The 15,916-nt window shown below is 53.6% G+C and overlaps 1 protein-coding gene across 4 annotated transcripts; it reads right to left on the bottom strand.

Moving 5' to 3' along the window:
* Positions 1–310: 310 nt before the first annotated feature.
* On the bottom strand, positions 311–13,487 carry NECAP2 (NECAP endocytosis associated 2). Of its 4 annotated transcripts, none has more exons than XM_043573861.1 (8): positions 13,308–13,454; positions 10,645–10,745; positions 8,318–8,422; positions 8,150–8,231; positions 7,147–7,255; positions 4,967–5,144; positions 2,245–2,332; positions 311–1,523 (listed from the first exon to the last, which is right to left on the bottom strand). In XM_043573861.1, exons 1-8 carry the CDS (start codon positions 13,397–13,399, stop codon positions 1,475–1,477), a joined length of 804 nt encoding a protein of 267 aa, XP_043429796.1. In that variant the 5' UTR covers positions 13,400–13,454; the 3' UTR covers positions 311–1,474. The 4 variants fall into 4 exon arrangements, with proteins under 4 accessions (XP_043429796.1, XP_043429798.1, XP_043429799.1 ...); XM_043573863.1 differs by having other exon boundaries at positions 2,245–2,329; XM_043573864.1 differs by lacking the exon at positions 10,645–10,745 and having other exon boundaries at positions 8,150–8,422; positions 13,308–13,487.
* Positions 13,488–15,916: the final 2,429 nt, after the last annotated feature.

Here is a 15,916-nt window from a genome sequence, read left to right as displayed (position 1 = left end):
CCTCTGCGTGCCTGTACACCCTTACCATCTCGGGAGATGCTTCCACGGTGAGGTCACCACCTTACAAGGCAAGGAGCCCAAACATCCCAGAATGGCAAAAAGACTGTGCCTTTCTAGGCGCACGGGAGAGGAGTTACTGGTTTCCTTAGGGCAAGAGGATGGAATTCTCTCATTGTGGCTAATCTGACACCTTGACATCAGACTTTGATCTGGACACGTGACCAGTGGTGAGAGGTGGCTGAGTCTAGCTGTGGCATCCCGGATGGTTTGGTGGCCGTGCTGCCGAAAACCTGTTCATCTTTGACATACGTTGACAGACGCAAAAATATTTATTTCTTTATCTTAGGGAATCTGGTCCCACAAAAAGGCCAACACCTTTTTCATCTCATCGTCTTGACCCTCCAAAAAACAGATCTTTCGATTAAGAGGTAAAGTATGTCGATAAAAGCAAATTTAGAGGTGTGCTCAGATAAAATCATTTCTTACAGACCAGTACTACAGGCAACCCTAGACTTCCAGTTCACGCAGAACTCCCTTCTATCTGTCATGTACAGTCTCTGAAGGAGAAAAGAAAGTTAAGAGGTTGTCTGCAGACAAGGCACTTCAGAAACCACCTGGCGGCGGACAGGAAGGCCGAACCCCCACCTCCGTGAGAACAGCTCCAACGTTCCTGCTCAAACACTCTTCCGCCTGGCTTCGAGCGAAGCCTGCCTCAGCCCCGCATTGCCTACCGGGCCCGGAGGACCCGGCAACCAGGCCACTTGGCCAGGACGAACACCGTTTTCTGAAGCTCAGCGCGGTTCCTGCGGCCGACGCCATGGAATGCTTTCAGAGGCCCCTGCCAGGGCCTTTTGCAGGAGGAGTCCCTTTTGCAAGGGCGCGTTAGTGCAGATCAGCACGTTAGCAAAGCAAATCTTAAAAAAGGTTTTAAAAGCTGGTTAATACTCCTGATTCCCCTCCTGATTATCTGTTCAAGCTGCAGCCTATAAACCTGCCAGTAATCAGGAAGGAATCCCCCCTCTGAAGGCACCTGGAATGAAGTGGCTCCAGCCAATGGGAGTGCACAAAGCCCTCCTTCTGGACGCTGGTCATGTGACACTTGTAACCACTGAGAAGGGCCGAGCTGAGTCCAGGCAGCACACTCAACCCCTTCTTTTGCTTTGGGGGCTTGTGTTTAATACGGGTCACTGTGATGGAAGCAGCAGTCTCGGAGTCTCTCGTGTCAAGAGAACAGAGAAGGGGATGCCGGAGTTCTTCTCCCCCTGAGTTCTGGTGGCACACCTGAGTCCCAGGGAAGTGTGACATGTGCCAATTCACTGCGAACATGCCAGTCTGTTAGAACGTCAAGACGAGGAGGAGAGGGTCATGCTCCAGACAGAGGCTGGCCGCGGAGAGCTCCGTCCTCCTTCCTTTGGCCCAGGTGAGGCGGCTCCTTTCCAGAAGTTGTACGAGGAAGAAGAGGGGTGTGCTCAGATCAGAACTGGACCCAGCCTGTGCCTGGTTGAGTCTGGCTGGAAGTCGACCTGTAAAAGGAAAAAAAGGGAGGGGTGGGAGAGTTCAGATGTTTGAAAATATAAAACCGATAAAATGTGGCTTCTCTCTGGGCAGAAAGAGCTCCAGGAAGCTGGTCCCCGAATGTTCTAGAGCAGGGGTCAGCAAACTACAGCCCAGGGACCAAATCTAGCCCTCTGCCTGTTTCTGTAAATAAAAGGTCACTGCTGCACAGCCACGCACATTAGCTACAGAAGCACAACTGAGGCCATAAGGTCTGCAGAGTCTATGCTCCTTGCCATCTGGTCCTTTACAGAAAGCACGTGCCGAGTCCTGTCCCGCAACCCATATAACGTCCGCAGAATACATTTAAGTTTGGAGCATCTCTTCACCTCGACTCCAAGGCAAGGCTTGAAATTTTATCGAGGCGAAGAAGGCAAGAGACCTTGCCTCGGAGGTCCCATGAGGACGGGAGCGGAGGAGGAAGGGGGAGCTCCTAGTGAGGACGAGACCGGAGAGAGTCGCAAAGGGTAGCCCCAGGTCGCCCAGCAGTAGAAGGCAGCGAAAAGCCTTCACGGAGAGAAGTGTGCCACCCAAAGGAGGCACTTGGGGCTCTGCCCTCCGGCCAGCCTGAGAATCTCCGAGCGAGAGCTGCTGCTCTGAACACCACAACAAAAGCACCTGGGCCGATCCCAGGTTTCTCGAGAAGCAGCCCCGGCCCCAGTCCCACCACAAAAACGTGACCCTCCTCACCCTGTGGATTTGGTAAAGTCTCCCCAGATGTCGGCGGTGGCGGCGGTGGCAGGCTTGGGTTGTGGCCAGGACATGGTGGCACCTCCTACTGACGTCCCCACATCCGATGGGCAGGGAGGAAAGAAAAGGAGACACACGTCAGGGATCGCTCTTTTGGGTGGTCTCAGTGACCCTGAGAAATCAGCCTCGTGCCTCCAGGTGACTGAGAAAGACACACGGAGACCTGCTCTGGGGCAACCAGACCCAGCGAGCTGCCACATTTCCGCCATCAGCTCATGAGGCCTTGAGGGCTCCTGGAGAAGAGTGGAAAGCCACGTACGAGGTGGAGGGGAGGGTGCCAGTGAGGAGGAATCGCACCTCACCTATCATCCCTACCTGAAGCTGACCTTGTTTCCAACGGCTGACGTTGGCCATCTGTTTAAAATTTACCATCTCCTGCCCTGGCTTCTTGAGTGGAGAATGCCCACCAAAGCTGCAAGCCCGTCTTCACGTAAAGCCCTCAGTCCAGTGTCTGGATCAACCGAATGAAAAAGTCATGCTCCGGACAAGTGGCAAGTGCTGGGACCCAAACAGGTTAGGGTTTGGGGAGAGCCTTCTAGAAGAAGCCACAGAAGCTGCTATCTGTGTGTACCTTTTCATCCAGGGAGGGGGCACAATGGGGCCGCAGGGGCTGTTTCTGTGCGTTTCTGGCACCTCTCCCAGGGCTAACCGCCCCTTCCAAAGGCCCTGAGCCTGCTACCCTCTGCCTTCCCACCAATTTGCTACATCTCATCTGCTCTGGGCTGGGAGATCAGATAAAACCAGGGCCTTCAAGTGTTTAGTTTTACAGCTCGCCAAGTGCTTAAGCAGTGCTTTAAAGTGCACTATCTTTCAAACCCCATCACAGTCCCTGGGGGAAGATAGGCCGGGACCAACCGTATGACTTCATGCACATTCCTCAGGTCTCAGTTCCCTTATCTCTCAAACGGAGACAACAACAGTGCTGACTTCACAGAACTGGTCTGTGTTTTGTTTGGTTTTGTTAAGTGGGCTCCACCACACCCAGCACGGAGCCCAAGTCAGGGCTTGAACTCATGACCCTGGGATCAAGACCTGAGCTGAGCTCAAGACACTTAACCAACTAAGCCACCCCGGGGTGGGGGTGGGGTGCTGACACCATTTCATCTGGAGACATGCTAATTGCCAGTCTGGCACATTAGAGCACAGCCCTTGAGAGCAGCAGCTGTACTCGGAGTATCCCCAGGACCTGAAACACCGCCTGGCACATGTACATATTCTGTATCAGCTGTTAAAAACGCACCAGCAACTGAGGAAAGGCCTAAGACTGGCTCTCAGACCTCAGCGAGCACACAACACTAAGAACATAGACGTTCCTGCCCCTGTCCCTGGTGATGCCAAGGTAGGTGGTCCTATACGGTGCTAAAAGGACAGTTCCAGGTGTCGGGGCCGGGGCTCACTGACTGCTACTCCTGCCCACTCCTGGGCTGGGAACCCCCCACAGGGCTGAGGTTGGAAGCCCGACCTCCAGACAGGGAAGCCAACGTCCACACCCCTAAGAGAGAAGGAAAGCAGGACTCCTGCCTAGATCCTGCCCCCTGCCAGAACCTGGTGAGATCTGCATGGAGAAAGTGGGCTGGTGACAATCACCCAGCCTGGGGAAGGCCAGGAGCATCCAGCTAGGCTGGGCAGGTAGGGTGGGGAGGCCAAGGAAATGGGCTAGCTCCCCGGCATTATCAGCGGCTGGTAATAGGCACGAACCTCTGGAATCCCAGGGTCTCCAAAAGCCGTTCCTTACACCTTAGAACAAGCACCAGCATAGCGTGCTGGGGGAGTTACCTCCCAGTTTCCCAGCACCCCGAGGGCCTTACAAGGAGCGTGCTCCAAACTAAATCCCCAATTTTATTTCCCACCCACCACTCACCTTGGCAGACTTATGCTACATCCATAACCTTAAATACACCAGATGTTTAAAACTCTGAGTCTTGGCGCACCTGGGTGGTTCAGTCCCTTGAGTGTCTGACTCTTGATTTCAGCTCAGGTCATGATCTCACGGTTCGTGGGATGGAGCCCTGTGTTGGGCTCTGTGTTGACATGTGGAGCCCGCTTAGGATTCTCTCTCCCCCTCTCCCTGCCCCTTCCCTATTCTCTCACGTGTACTCTCTCTCAAAATTAATTAATTAAAAAAAAAACCAAAAACCTGAGCCCCATTCACACTCTTGTCTCTCTCTGCGATGCCAAGCATCATCCCCTGCCCCAATCTCTTTCCTTCAAGGCCCAGTTCAATTCCACCTTTTGCGTGAAGCCTCCCCACACCATGCTGGCTGGTGGTATGTTGACCCATACATTTGGTCTTTGCGTCCATGACTCCTCTCTCCTACTAGATATGAGTAGTCGACATGAGCAGACCATGTCTCCATCACCCACCCACTCGACAAACACTGAGCAGCCTCTGAGAGCCAAGAACGCACGTGTGGGTGATTTCACAGCCATGAACAAGTTTCAGTCCCTGCCCCATCAGGGGCAGACAGAGGCACCGAGGGGGTTAGTGGTGGGCATTAGAGAACAGAGGAAGCCCTTACCCAGTCTGGGCAGGATCACCTTCTAGTTTGTCACATACAGGTACCGGATGATGGGCCAGTGTGAGTGCAGGAGGGAACACGCCACGGGGCCCCAGCCACCAGGGGTGGGGAGAGGAACCCACAGGGCACTCCGGAGCACTGACCTGAACTGGGAGCAACTGCTGTCTGGCCGAGGGACCCCCCCGCAGACAGCTGCTCCCCAGGAGGGGGGATCAGGGTGGAGGTTTTCCCCCCTGGAGGCGGGGGAAGCAGGCTCAAGCCCCCTGTGCTGGCGGGCCGGGCTCGGGGAGTCCCAGCCGCTCCTTCCTTCTTCTTCATGTTCTATAGAGAGGAGAGGAATGCAAGCCAGTCAGCTCTGCTGGGGTCCCACTCCCACTGGAAAACCCCACAGGGAGGGCCACGGCGGCCCCCAAGCCCCAAATGTCTGTATAACCACAAGACGGTCAAGAGCTGTCCAGCACTCTCACTGTTACGAACAGTACTCAATGCGGCACAATTCTGGAGCTATTCCCAAATACATTTCATTTTAAGACTCGGCACTGGCTTCATTAATCATCAGAGAAATACAAATCAACACCACAAATGAAAACTAGTGCTGTGCCAGTACACGCCCACCAGAACGGCTAAAATGTAGGCTGTCAAGTACCAACAAGGATAGGGAACAACCGGAACATTCCCACACTGCTGGTGGAAGCATAAACTGGGAAAACTCCTTGGAAAGACAGCTTCAAAGAATCTATAAAGCCGAGCACGCCAACGGATGACCCAGCAATTCCCCTCCTGGAAACAGACCTCCCAGGAATGCGTTCTCACATGCACTTGGACGTTCACAGCCGCACCATTTGTGAAAGCTCCAAACTGGCAAGCGCTCCAGTGTGCATCGTCGGTTGAACGGTAACACCGGGGCACATTCTCATCACGAAATACGCCACCACAGTGACAACAGACAAGTTACGTGCACCGAACGGAGGCTCTCACAAACGCTACGCTGGATCAAGGGGTTACACACACAAGAGCACAAAGCGGAGGATTCATTCATAAAAGGCACAAACAAAATCTAGGGCGTCCAACGTCAGGACAGTAGCTACTCTAGCCTGTGGACGGGAGCAGGGGAGGGGCTTCCGAGTGCTGATAATCTCTGCTTCTTGATCTGGGGCTCGTTTGGGTGGGCACGTTTGGTTTTCAAAAATTCACCACCTTCTACATTTATAACGTGTGTGCTTTTCTGTGCGCGTATCATACTTCAGTAAGACCTTAAAAACTCCCCAAAACCTGAGTCCCAACGTGAGCCAGAAACCAGTGCTAGTTACAAGGATGAAGACACAGTCCCCACCTTATAAGGGGAGCAGCAGCTTAATCCAATGCTAAAACCATAGCCCTGAAGTCAGAAGCCTCACAGCCCTCGCTGGGAGTCCAGCTGTGCTGGTTATTTGCAGCTCTATGACCTGGGCAAGTTCCTTAATCTCGCTAAGCCTCAACTTCCTCGTCTGTAAAATGGGAGAACGTTTGAGTCATGTAAGTGCCTAAGAACACTACCTGGCACACAGCTGATGCTCATTAAATGCTAGTCCCCTCCCAGCAAGAGAGGAATCACATCCCAACCAGTCCACTGGACATGACCGGTATTTTCTCTTAAGGGCCAGCTGGCCAACTTCAAGGGTCCCAAATCATCACCATCATGAAGCAGAAAAGAGGAGAAAGAGACAGTGTAAGTAAAAAGGAAGAGCATTATTTTAGGGTTACAAAGTTTCTTCAAAAAACATTTCCATCTGGTCCTTGGTTCCCCCAAATCACTCCAACCCCCCTCCCTGTAGCCGGGTGAGGACCAAGCCTTGGCCGCCCTGCCCAGCACTACCTCTTCCCATTCTCAACAGGAGCTAGCAAGGGGACACCCCCAGATGCCGGGCAGCTTAGGACGAAGACACGGGGTGTCAGGACACCGCCACTGGCAGGAGCTGCCCATGACTCCCGGCATCCACCTCAGCGCCCTTCTGCCCAGAGCAGAAGGCTCTGGCTTCTTCCAAAAAGCCTTCCTGGCTTCCCCAAGCTCTAGGCTGCGTGCCCCTCCTCTAGGAGCTCATGGCACTGAGCACATCCCCTCCCCTGCCAGGTCGTGATCGCTGTTCGTCTCGTCCATCTCCATTGAACTTTGAGCTCCACGACAGCTGAGCCCTGTCGCCCACCCACGGCCCGGTACCTGGCACAAGGCAGCTGCTCAACAAGTATCGGCTCAACTGATGGAACTGAATTATGGGAAAAGAGGGGTGGGCTCTGGGCCGGGCTTGGGTGCCTACCAACAAAGCCAAGTGAGGGTGGGACTCACCGCGATGTTGAGCTTGATGGTCTGGCCCTCTTTGAAGCCTAGGTCCAACTTGGGGCCCAGGTCGGGGTTCTGGGCTTGTTTTGCAAATTCACACTGCTGTTTCACCCACCTGGGGACAGAACAGGAAGAAAAGCGTGACAATGAGACCAGGTGCCGTGCTTAGAAAGAGCACACGTGGGCTTGCTACTTGGACCTGAATTCAAATTCTGACTCTTGTCACATAAGCAGCCGCGCGCACATCCGTTACCTCATCAGCAAAATGGGATGACGATCCTGTGTGTCTTAATGACCGCTATGAAAACTCGGTGAGCTCATTTATGTACAAGGTGGTCCTGACACCTGTCTTTAGGAAATCTGAGAACCTGGCCCTTTCCTCCCCAGCACTTGGCGTGAGAACTAAGACTATGCATCCACACGCCGCGCCCAACGACTCTTAAGGTAGGTGGTGAGACAAGACAGATGCCCAGGCGGCAGAGAGCAACACCAAGGTCCCCCACCCGCCATCTGATACCCATCCAGCAGCCACCCAGGGACACGTCAGGGAAGTGCCAGGGGTGCCCACGTGAGTGGCGGCACTCTTTCCAACGTGCCAGCAGCCAGAGGTGGGGGCCTGCAGGTGGCAGGGGCACAGTCCTTCCTGTCCCGTCTTCTAGCTTTAGAAAGGACTCCCAGGACATCTGGTAGGTGGCCGAGGATCGCGCCACTTATCGTACCTGGGGGAACTGGCTCAGCAAGGCCACGTGAGCCTTGCACGGACTCTGGCACCTCTGGTGCCTGGTATGGGAAGAGGAATGGCATCCCAGAGGCTGGGCCGGCTGACCCTGGGAAAAGGAGACGGCTCGAAAGCAGAGAAGGCAGCCTGCCCCACAGGAGCAGCGAGTTCCCCCGGGGCGCCGCCAGGAGACGAATCCCACACAACCACCGGGGTATCCTAAGCTGGGGCACCATTCTGTCCAGGAAAGAAGGGAGGAGGCGTGAGCACGTGTGTCCTGCAACCACTCACTTGAAATGGTCCTGCAACGCGACATTGAAGTCAAAGGCGTCGCCGCGGTCCCCGAAGCCAATTCCAATAAACGCCCGGCGCCCTGGGGGACAACGCAGGATTAATCCCACTTGCCAGAGGCAGAGGAAACCTTTCTCAGTGGGAGGAACTACCAAGCCCCGCACGCACCGTTTCCGTCTTCGATGCGGATAACGAAGTACCTGCTGGAATCCGTCACGCTCTCCACGGCCGTGCCAGGAAACTGATCCACCGGGGCCTGAGCAAAGAGCTCCCCTGGAAACACAAGGGAGGGTGAGCCTCGAGCCCCCTTCCAGCCTGACATTTCTATCCCACCACTGGGCCCTCTTCCCTAAAAGGCAGGTAGGCAAACCTTACTCTCGAGTTCAAATCCAGTCTATTCTAACGGGACCGGCAGACACAAGAAACATAAGTAAGGAAAGGTTTAAGTCAGAGGGGGCTTAGAGGTCAGACACGGCCCAGTTTTAACATTTTTAACTTAACTGCCAAACTTTTCAAAATCAGGTTACATGTAAAATAATCCAGGTTTCTGGCTTCTCTTAAAACCTAAAGCCCATTCTCGCGGGAGCAAGCTAGAGTCTACCCGCCTCACCTGTAACATTACTTGTCTGCACTCGAGGGCCCGAGAGCAGGCAAGCCCCCAGGTAGAGCACAGGACTGCAGACAGGCTGGCGGACCCAGGGAAAGAGGGTTTGGGCACTCACGGAAGGATCTGAAGCAGCCAGGACAAAAGGGCCACTGGTCTTAAAAGGAGCCCTGGTGAAATGCGTCCCCTGTCCCTCTGGCTCTCCAGGCCCCAGCACAGCACACACCTTTGGGGACATTCTGGACCTGCGTCATCTCCACAGGGGCTGACCTCCGTTCACAGGTTCAGTACTCGACCCAGGATTTACAACTGACTGCTGGTCCATCAAGGCTGAAGTGAACCGAAATCAGTGTCCCTGAAGTCTGCAGCTTCTTGATAATTTCTCTGACCCCCTAGTTGGGTCCCTGGCATCTGGAACTCAGCTGGGTGCCTTCAGCCGAGAGCAGCGATTCTCAACCAGGGGTGATTTTGCTCACCTTTCCCCCAGGGGAGACGTGGCAATGTGTGCAGTCATTTGTGGTGTTCACAACTTGGGGGGGGGGGGCGGGCGGTGCCATTGGCATCTAGTAGACAGAGGCCAGGGATGTTGCTAAATACCTTAAATTTGCCTTAACAGCCCACAACACTCACGTGGCCTAAATGTCACTAGCACGGAGGCTGAGAAACCCTGGCCCAAAATGACTGCAGAATGAGACAACCAGGACCCAGTGGGCGCGACCCCAAGCCAAGAGCATGCTGGGGTGGCTCCTACAGGTGAGGCTCAGCTCTACGCAGTCACTGTTACACTCGGCGGTCACCCGGAAGTCAGCTCCCAAGGCTCCCAGGAAACAGGTGTTGCCATCCCTTGGGAGGCCACCCGGGACACCCCAGCACGCTGCACAGCCAGAGTTCTCTGGCCTAGTCATGGCAGCTGTCTTCTCAACCTCCTCTGCAGCCAATACCCGTCAACTCCACGTTCCAGAACAAACTGACGCTTTGGATCACCTTGCAGTTCACAAAGCAATTGGCTAAGTATGTGCTCACTTCACATTTCCAACAGCCTTGTGAAAACAGAAGCTAAGGTGACCCCCATTTCAAAAAGGAGGCCGAGGCACTAGAGGCCACATGGCTCGCGCAAGGTCTCAGAGCTCAGACACAAGTGACACAGTTCTGAAAGAGGCAGCCCATTTTGCCTATGACTCTTTACACTCTGTCCTGCCCCACAAAGAACAATCTCTATATGTTAGAAAAATAAATGACCGAATGTTCTGGCACCCGACCGAGCAGGCGCTGTGCCCGATCCCTGCCCTGGGGGCTGGGACTATTTCAGGCCACAATGCCCCCCACAGCTCACCCAGAGCCACTGGGGGCACAGGACTTCCAGATTTCCCCTAAGGTAACATCTGCCAGCTGACCCCGACACAGCCCAGCTTGGCTTGTCCTTTCACCAGAAAAGAGCTGAGCAGGACACTTTCCAGCTCTTTCGGTTAATGGGCGTGGTCAGTCTGGGGAGCTACCATTTAGTCGATAAACAGAATTCCTGAGTAAGCAGGAGAGAGCTCAGCCGCCAAGGGCTGTGTGTCTTCCCCCAGCTCGTCTTCAAGGCAAACTCTGGGGCTTCCTCCTTGGGACCAACCTGCAGTTCTCCTCTCCTTGGGCTCCCAAATTAGTATTTTCTTAAGGAAAACCAGGTGCTTGACAGGCACTCCCTTTTACACCTGGAGACAGTGGTTTCTGCAATTAAAGGCTGGGGCAGGGGGGATGGAGACAGTTTAAAGGTACAGTCGGTCCTTCGATTTCCAGGATCGGTTCCCATGACCCGTGAGTGGACTGGCCTGGGCCAGGCTGCCTCTCCCTTGACAGAGTAGGAGGTGCGGCATCTCGGCCCCAGGAGGGCCTCCCTTGCCTTTACCTGAGGTCCTGTCCTCCAGCTTGATGTAGGCCACCTGCCCTTTTGCAGTGATCCGCAGCCGGCCACTCCATGATGGCTGGTCCAGCTGCCACTCCGCGGCCCTAAGGGGACAAAAACCATTGAGCCTCTGCTAGAGGCTCCTGCTCCCTCACTCCAGTGCTGGGGACGGGAATGGAAAGGGCACCCAGGCTGCTTGCTCTAGACCAGAGGTTGAAAAGGGCCATACAATCTCTGTCACAACTACTCACGCCGCCGTGGTAGCGTGAAAGCAGTCATAGATGCTACGTGAGCATGTTGGCGCTTTAAGTATTTTAACTGAGTGTTTTCTACTGCGACTGTATTTCAGTGCAGCTTTATGGACACTAAAGATTTGAATCTCGTATAATTTTTTTTTTACTTTTTTTAATGTTTATTTTTGAGAGAGAGAGAAACAGAGCATGTGCAGGGGAGGGGCAGAGAGCAAGGGAGACACAGAATCCGACGCAGGCTCCAGGCTCCGAGCTGTCAGCGCAGAGCCCGACGCGGGGATCGAACTCACAAACCGCGAGATCAGGACCTGAGCTGAAGTCGGACGCTTCACCGACTGAGCCACCCAGGCGCCCCTCATATAATTTTCAATTAAGAAATATTCTTTTCTTTAAATGTTCTCCAACTATTTAAAAACGTAAAAACCATTCTCAGCTTGTGAGACATTCGGAAACAGTGAGTCGCACTTTGCCCACCCCAATTCTAGACTACAGAGAACTTCTCTGAAGTAGGACTTTGCAATTTTCTTTCTTTTTTTTTTTTTAAGTGTTTATTTATTTTGGGGGGGGGGGAGAGGGAGAGAGAGAGAGAAAGCCAGTAGGGGAGGGGCAGAGAGAGAAGGGGACAGGGGGTCTGAAGTGGGTTCCGCGCAGACAGCAGAGATCTGGATGCGGGACTCGAACTGAACTGTGAGATCATGACCTGAGCTGAAGGCAGGCGCTTAACCGACTGAGCCACCCAGGCGTCCCTCCAGTTTTCTTTCTGTAAAGGAAGTAGCTACTGGGTCTGCCGTTTAAGACGCTGCCAGGCTGCACGGGCCAGAGTGACCATTTGGGACCACTGAGACGATCTTCAAAGAAAGGCAAAGAGGGAGTGATCATTAGGAGAAAGAGAAAAAGAGAGCGGCCATCCGTGCGAGAAAAGGGGATGGGTGTTCAAGAGATACAATCTCAAAGGTGTCCTAGGCAGAAAGAACCACAGGACCTCATGGACCTTCTTGGGGGACCTTTAAGGCAGTAACTGCACATTTTATTTCTAAGAAGCAGTTTAGTAAAACCCCCAAATACCAAGAACCTTGGGTGTTTCCAAGAGGCTTTTCTTGGAAGTCCCTGAGCAGAAGAAGTCAGGCCTTTGAGCGACACCATAACGTGCACACAGGTTGTTTTCTGGCCACACAAACGCAGACTCTCAATTCACAAGTCAGCGGACTCAGTTTCGGTTCCTCTTAATGGGGCAACACAGGCCTTAAAGATTCAAGCCCAGCAGAGCTCTGAGGATGAAATGCAGGGACTGCCAGTTTCCTCTACGCCACACCAGCCAGCCCCGACACTTGGGAGACTCAGTCTCTGGGGGACCAGGAGGGACAAAGCCCATCCTACTTAAGGGGATCGCAGTCGATGACCATCCCCGGTTTGGTGTCCCACCTCCAGTCCGACGACAGAAAGTGAATGTTTCTGTCATCGTTCCTATTGTTGCCTTCATACTCTTTTTAAGTTACATCACGGATGTAATAGGTGTTCAAGAAAAGAATCTGTTCTCTAGAAAGTCAGCTACGAGTCGGCCTTAACACAACTGGAGAGCAGCAAGAGGCCAGAGATGCGGACGCGCCACCGGTCTCGCGGTGCAGGCCAATCCCGTATCTCCAAACAACTTAGACAAACACGGCCTTCAAGAGCGACCCCACCCCCAACCCAGTGGCACAAAACGGCCACAGATCAGGCGGTCTGTAACAGGTACATCTTTTCTTCTGCCCCTTTTCACAGGCAACGCACCCAACATGGTAACAAAATGCGAACAGTACAAAAAAAGGATGCCTTGAAAGGAAGTCTCCTTCCAACCCCCACTGTCCTGCGTTCCCTTCCTGACGCTACAAGCACCTGTTTATCACCGGAGACGCGCGGATGGGCTCCTCCCAACCGCCACAGGCTGTGACAGGGTCTGAGGTTCGTGGGAAGGGGGCTGGGCAGGGAGGGGTCCCCGGGCTTTGGCCCTCCGCTTCCGGCTCGGACGGGTCACTTTGGCCGGTTCTCGGCTCCCTTCCTTCCCCTGGGGATTTCCGCCTGCGATAGGACCCCTCCCCCTTCAGGCTTTTCAAGGTTCCCTCCAAGGCCCGTTGGCGCTGAAAGAAAAGGTCTTGTGAAACCCCCACTCCCAGCCGCTTTCAGGGTACCCGGCAGCCCACAGGCTAGACACGGCTTTAACGCCTTCCGCGCGCCGGGAGCCCCGTGCTTGGGACTGAGACGGCCCAAAGTCTGGGTCCCTCTTGCTGCTCTGGCCTCGAGCTGGGAGAAGCCGCGGCATTACCTCCCGCCTCTCCCCTACACCCGCCGGGGCCGTCCTCGGCTTCCCAGTGGGCGTGTCGGCCGGCGGGGAAGGGGTTAAGTCGGGGTTAGCCCGGGCCGGCGGCGAGCGGTCACCTGTAACCACGGTTGGTGGCTCGCGGCGGGATGCGGTAGACGTGGACCTCCGGCTTGACACAGAGCACCGACTCGTACTCGCCCTCCTCCATCGCGACGCCCGGAACCCGCCGGACTTCCGGCTCCTTCCCAGCAGCGGGGCCGGAAGCGGCGCGACTCTATGGCCCGGGTCAGGCTAGAGCGGCGGCTTGCGGTCCTCCGCCCGTTTGTCTCCCGCGCGCCCTCTGCTGGCCGCTCTGGCTCCAGACGTGAGGCCGAAGGATTCTAGAGCCGAAGCGATGAGGTCCAAGAGGCTTGCGGGGGGGCTTCCCGCTCCTGCAAGGCCGAATGGGCAGCCGAGACAACTTGGGTACAGACCCAGCTGCAATCTGCTGTCCGGTTGTGGGGCATCCCCATCTGACACCTGGGCCCAGCTGGCTGAGATTCCAGGCTGGATCTACCTACACGGTTCACCCTGAAGCCTCTCTCTTCCCTCTGCTCTTCCTGCGTGTCCTTCCTTCTTCTGACTCCAGATGATTCCCTGAGGCTACTTCTCCTTGAGAGATGCTTGGGATGCCCTGACCCCTGCACCCGTATTCTAACCCACCACATGCCCGAGGCCCAGTGTGGCCTAGACTCAACAAAGAGCGAAGTTTACTAACATAACTAATTAAAAAACAATCCCCCCGGGGCGCCTGGGTGGCGCAGTCTGTTAAGCGTCCGACTTCAGCCAGGTCACGATCTTGCGGTCCGTCAGTTCGAGCCCCGCGTCGGGCTCTGGGCTGATGGCTCAGAGCCTGGAGCCTGTTTCCGATTCTGTGTCTCCCTCTCTCTCTGCCCCTCGCCCGTTCATGCTCTGTCTCTCTCTGTCCCAAAAATAAAAAAAACGTTGAAAAAAAATAAAAAACAATCCCCCCCTTAAAAAGGGGTCTCTGGGTAGCTTGGCGGGTTAAGGCTCCGACTCTTGATTTCGGCTCAAGTCGTGATCTCACGGTTCCTGGGATCTAGCCCCAGGTAGGGCTCTGCACTGACAGCATGGAGCCGGCTTAGGATTCTCTCTCTCCCTCTCTCTCTCTGCCCCTCCCCCACTTGCTCCCTCTCTCTGTCTTTCTCAAAATAAATAAATAAACATTAAAAAAAAAAAGGGGGGGGCGCCTGGGTGGCTCAGTCGGTTGAGCGTCTGACTTCGGCTCAGGTCCTGATCTCGCAGTCCGTGAGTTCGAGCCCCGCGTCGGGCTCTGTGCTGACGGCTCCGAGCCTGGAGCCTGTTTCAGATTCTGTGTCTCCCTCTCTCTCTGGCCCTCCCCTGTTCATGCTGGGTCTCTCTCTGTCTCAAAAATAAATAAAAACGTTAAAAAAAAAAAAAAAAGAACCCCAGTCCTAGTTCGAATTTCTCATAGAATGTTACGGGGATACATATTGTCCCACCATAGTCGAATTCTCCAAACGCCTTCTCCTGTACCATTCTCTCATTTCTTCCACAATTATTTAGTAAGTGCTTACAACCTGCCAGGTCCTATGCGGAGAGCTTTGCTCCACCAAAGCTTTGCTCCACCCCCAACTCCCCTCTCCTCCCTCTCTCTCCTTTTACTCACTCTGTACAAGTACTTTATCATAGAATTAATCTAACCTCTTAAAAGATCTTTTTTAGGGACGCCTGGGTGGCTCACTCGGTGAGCGTCCGACTCTTGATTTCAGCTCCAGTCATGGTCTCACGGTTCCTGGGTTCGAGCCCCGCGTGGGACTCTGTGCCCACGACACCCAGCCTACTTGGGATTCTCCGTCTCCCTTTCTCGCTGTCCCTCCCCCATGCTCTCGCACTCTCTCTCTCTCTCCAACAACAAGTTAAAAAATAACAACAAAAACCTTTCGTATTGTGGCAAAATATACATAACATGAACTTTACCATGTTGACCGTCTTTAAGTGTGCAATTCAGTGGAATTAAGTACATTCACGGTATTGCATAGAGCTATCACCACTATTTCCAGAACGTTTTTCATCATCCCAAACAGAAACTCTGTACCCATCAAGCAACAACACCCCATTTCTCTGCTCCCCCCAACCCCTGGTGGCCTTTATTCTATTTTCTGTCTCTGTGAATTTGCCTATTCTAGATACCTCATATAAGTGGAATCATACAGTTATCAGGCTTTTGTGCTTGGTTTATTTCTCAGCATAATGTTTTCAAGGTTCCTTCCTGTCCTAGCATCTATGAGAATTTCATTCCTGTTGATGCCTGAATGATACTCCATGGTGTGCACATTTCACAGTTTGTGTATCCATTTATTTGTTGATGGACATTTGGGTTGTTTCCACCTTTTGGCTACTGTGAATGATGCTGATTTGTTTGAGTCCTTGTTTTCAATTCTCTTGAGTATATATATATATACGTATATATATATATACACATATATATATATACATATATATATACACATATATATATATATATATACATATATATATACATATATATATCTGGAGGTGGATTTGCTGGGCCATATCGTAATTTTATGTTGAGCTTTCTCTGGAACCACTGAACTGTTTTCCATAGTGGCTACACCATTTTATGTTCCTCCCAGCAATGAACAAGGGTTCCGATTTTCCCCCATCCTTACCAATACTTACT

This window comes from Prionailurus bengalensis, chromosome C1 (assembly GCF_016509475.1).
Source record: "Prionailurus bengalensis isolate Pbe53 chromosome C1, Fcat_Pben_1.1_paternal_pri, whole genome shotgun sequence".
Lineage (NCBI taxonomy): Eukaryota > Metazoa > Chordata > Mammalia > Carnivora > Felidae > Prionailurus > Prionailurus bengalensis.
The sequence above is the reverse complement of the archived record's forward strand: the minus strand, read 5'-3'. Positions and strand labels throughout refer to the sequence as shown.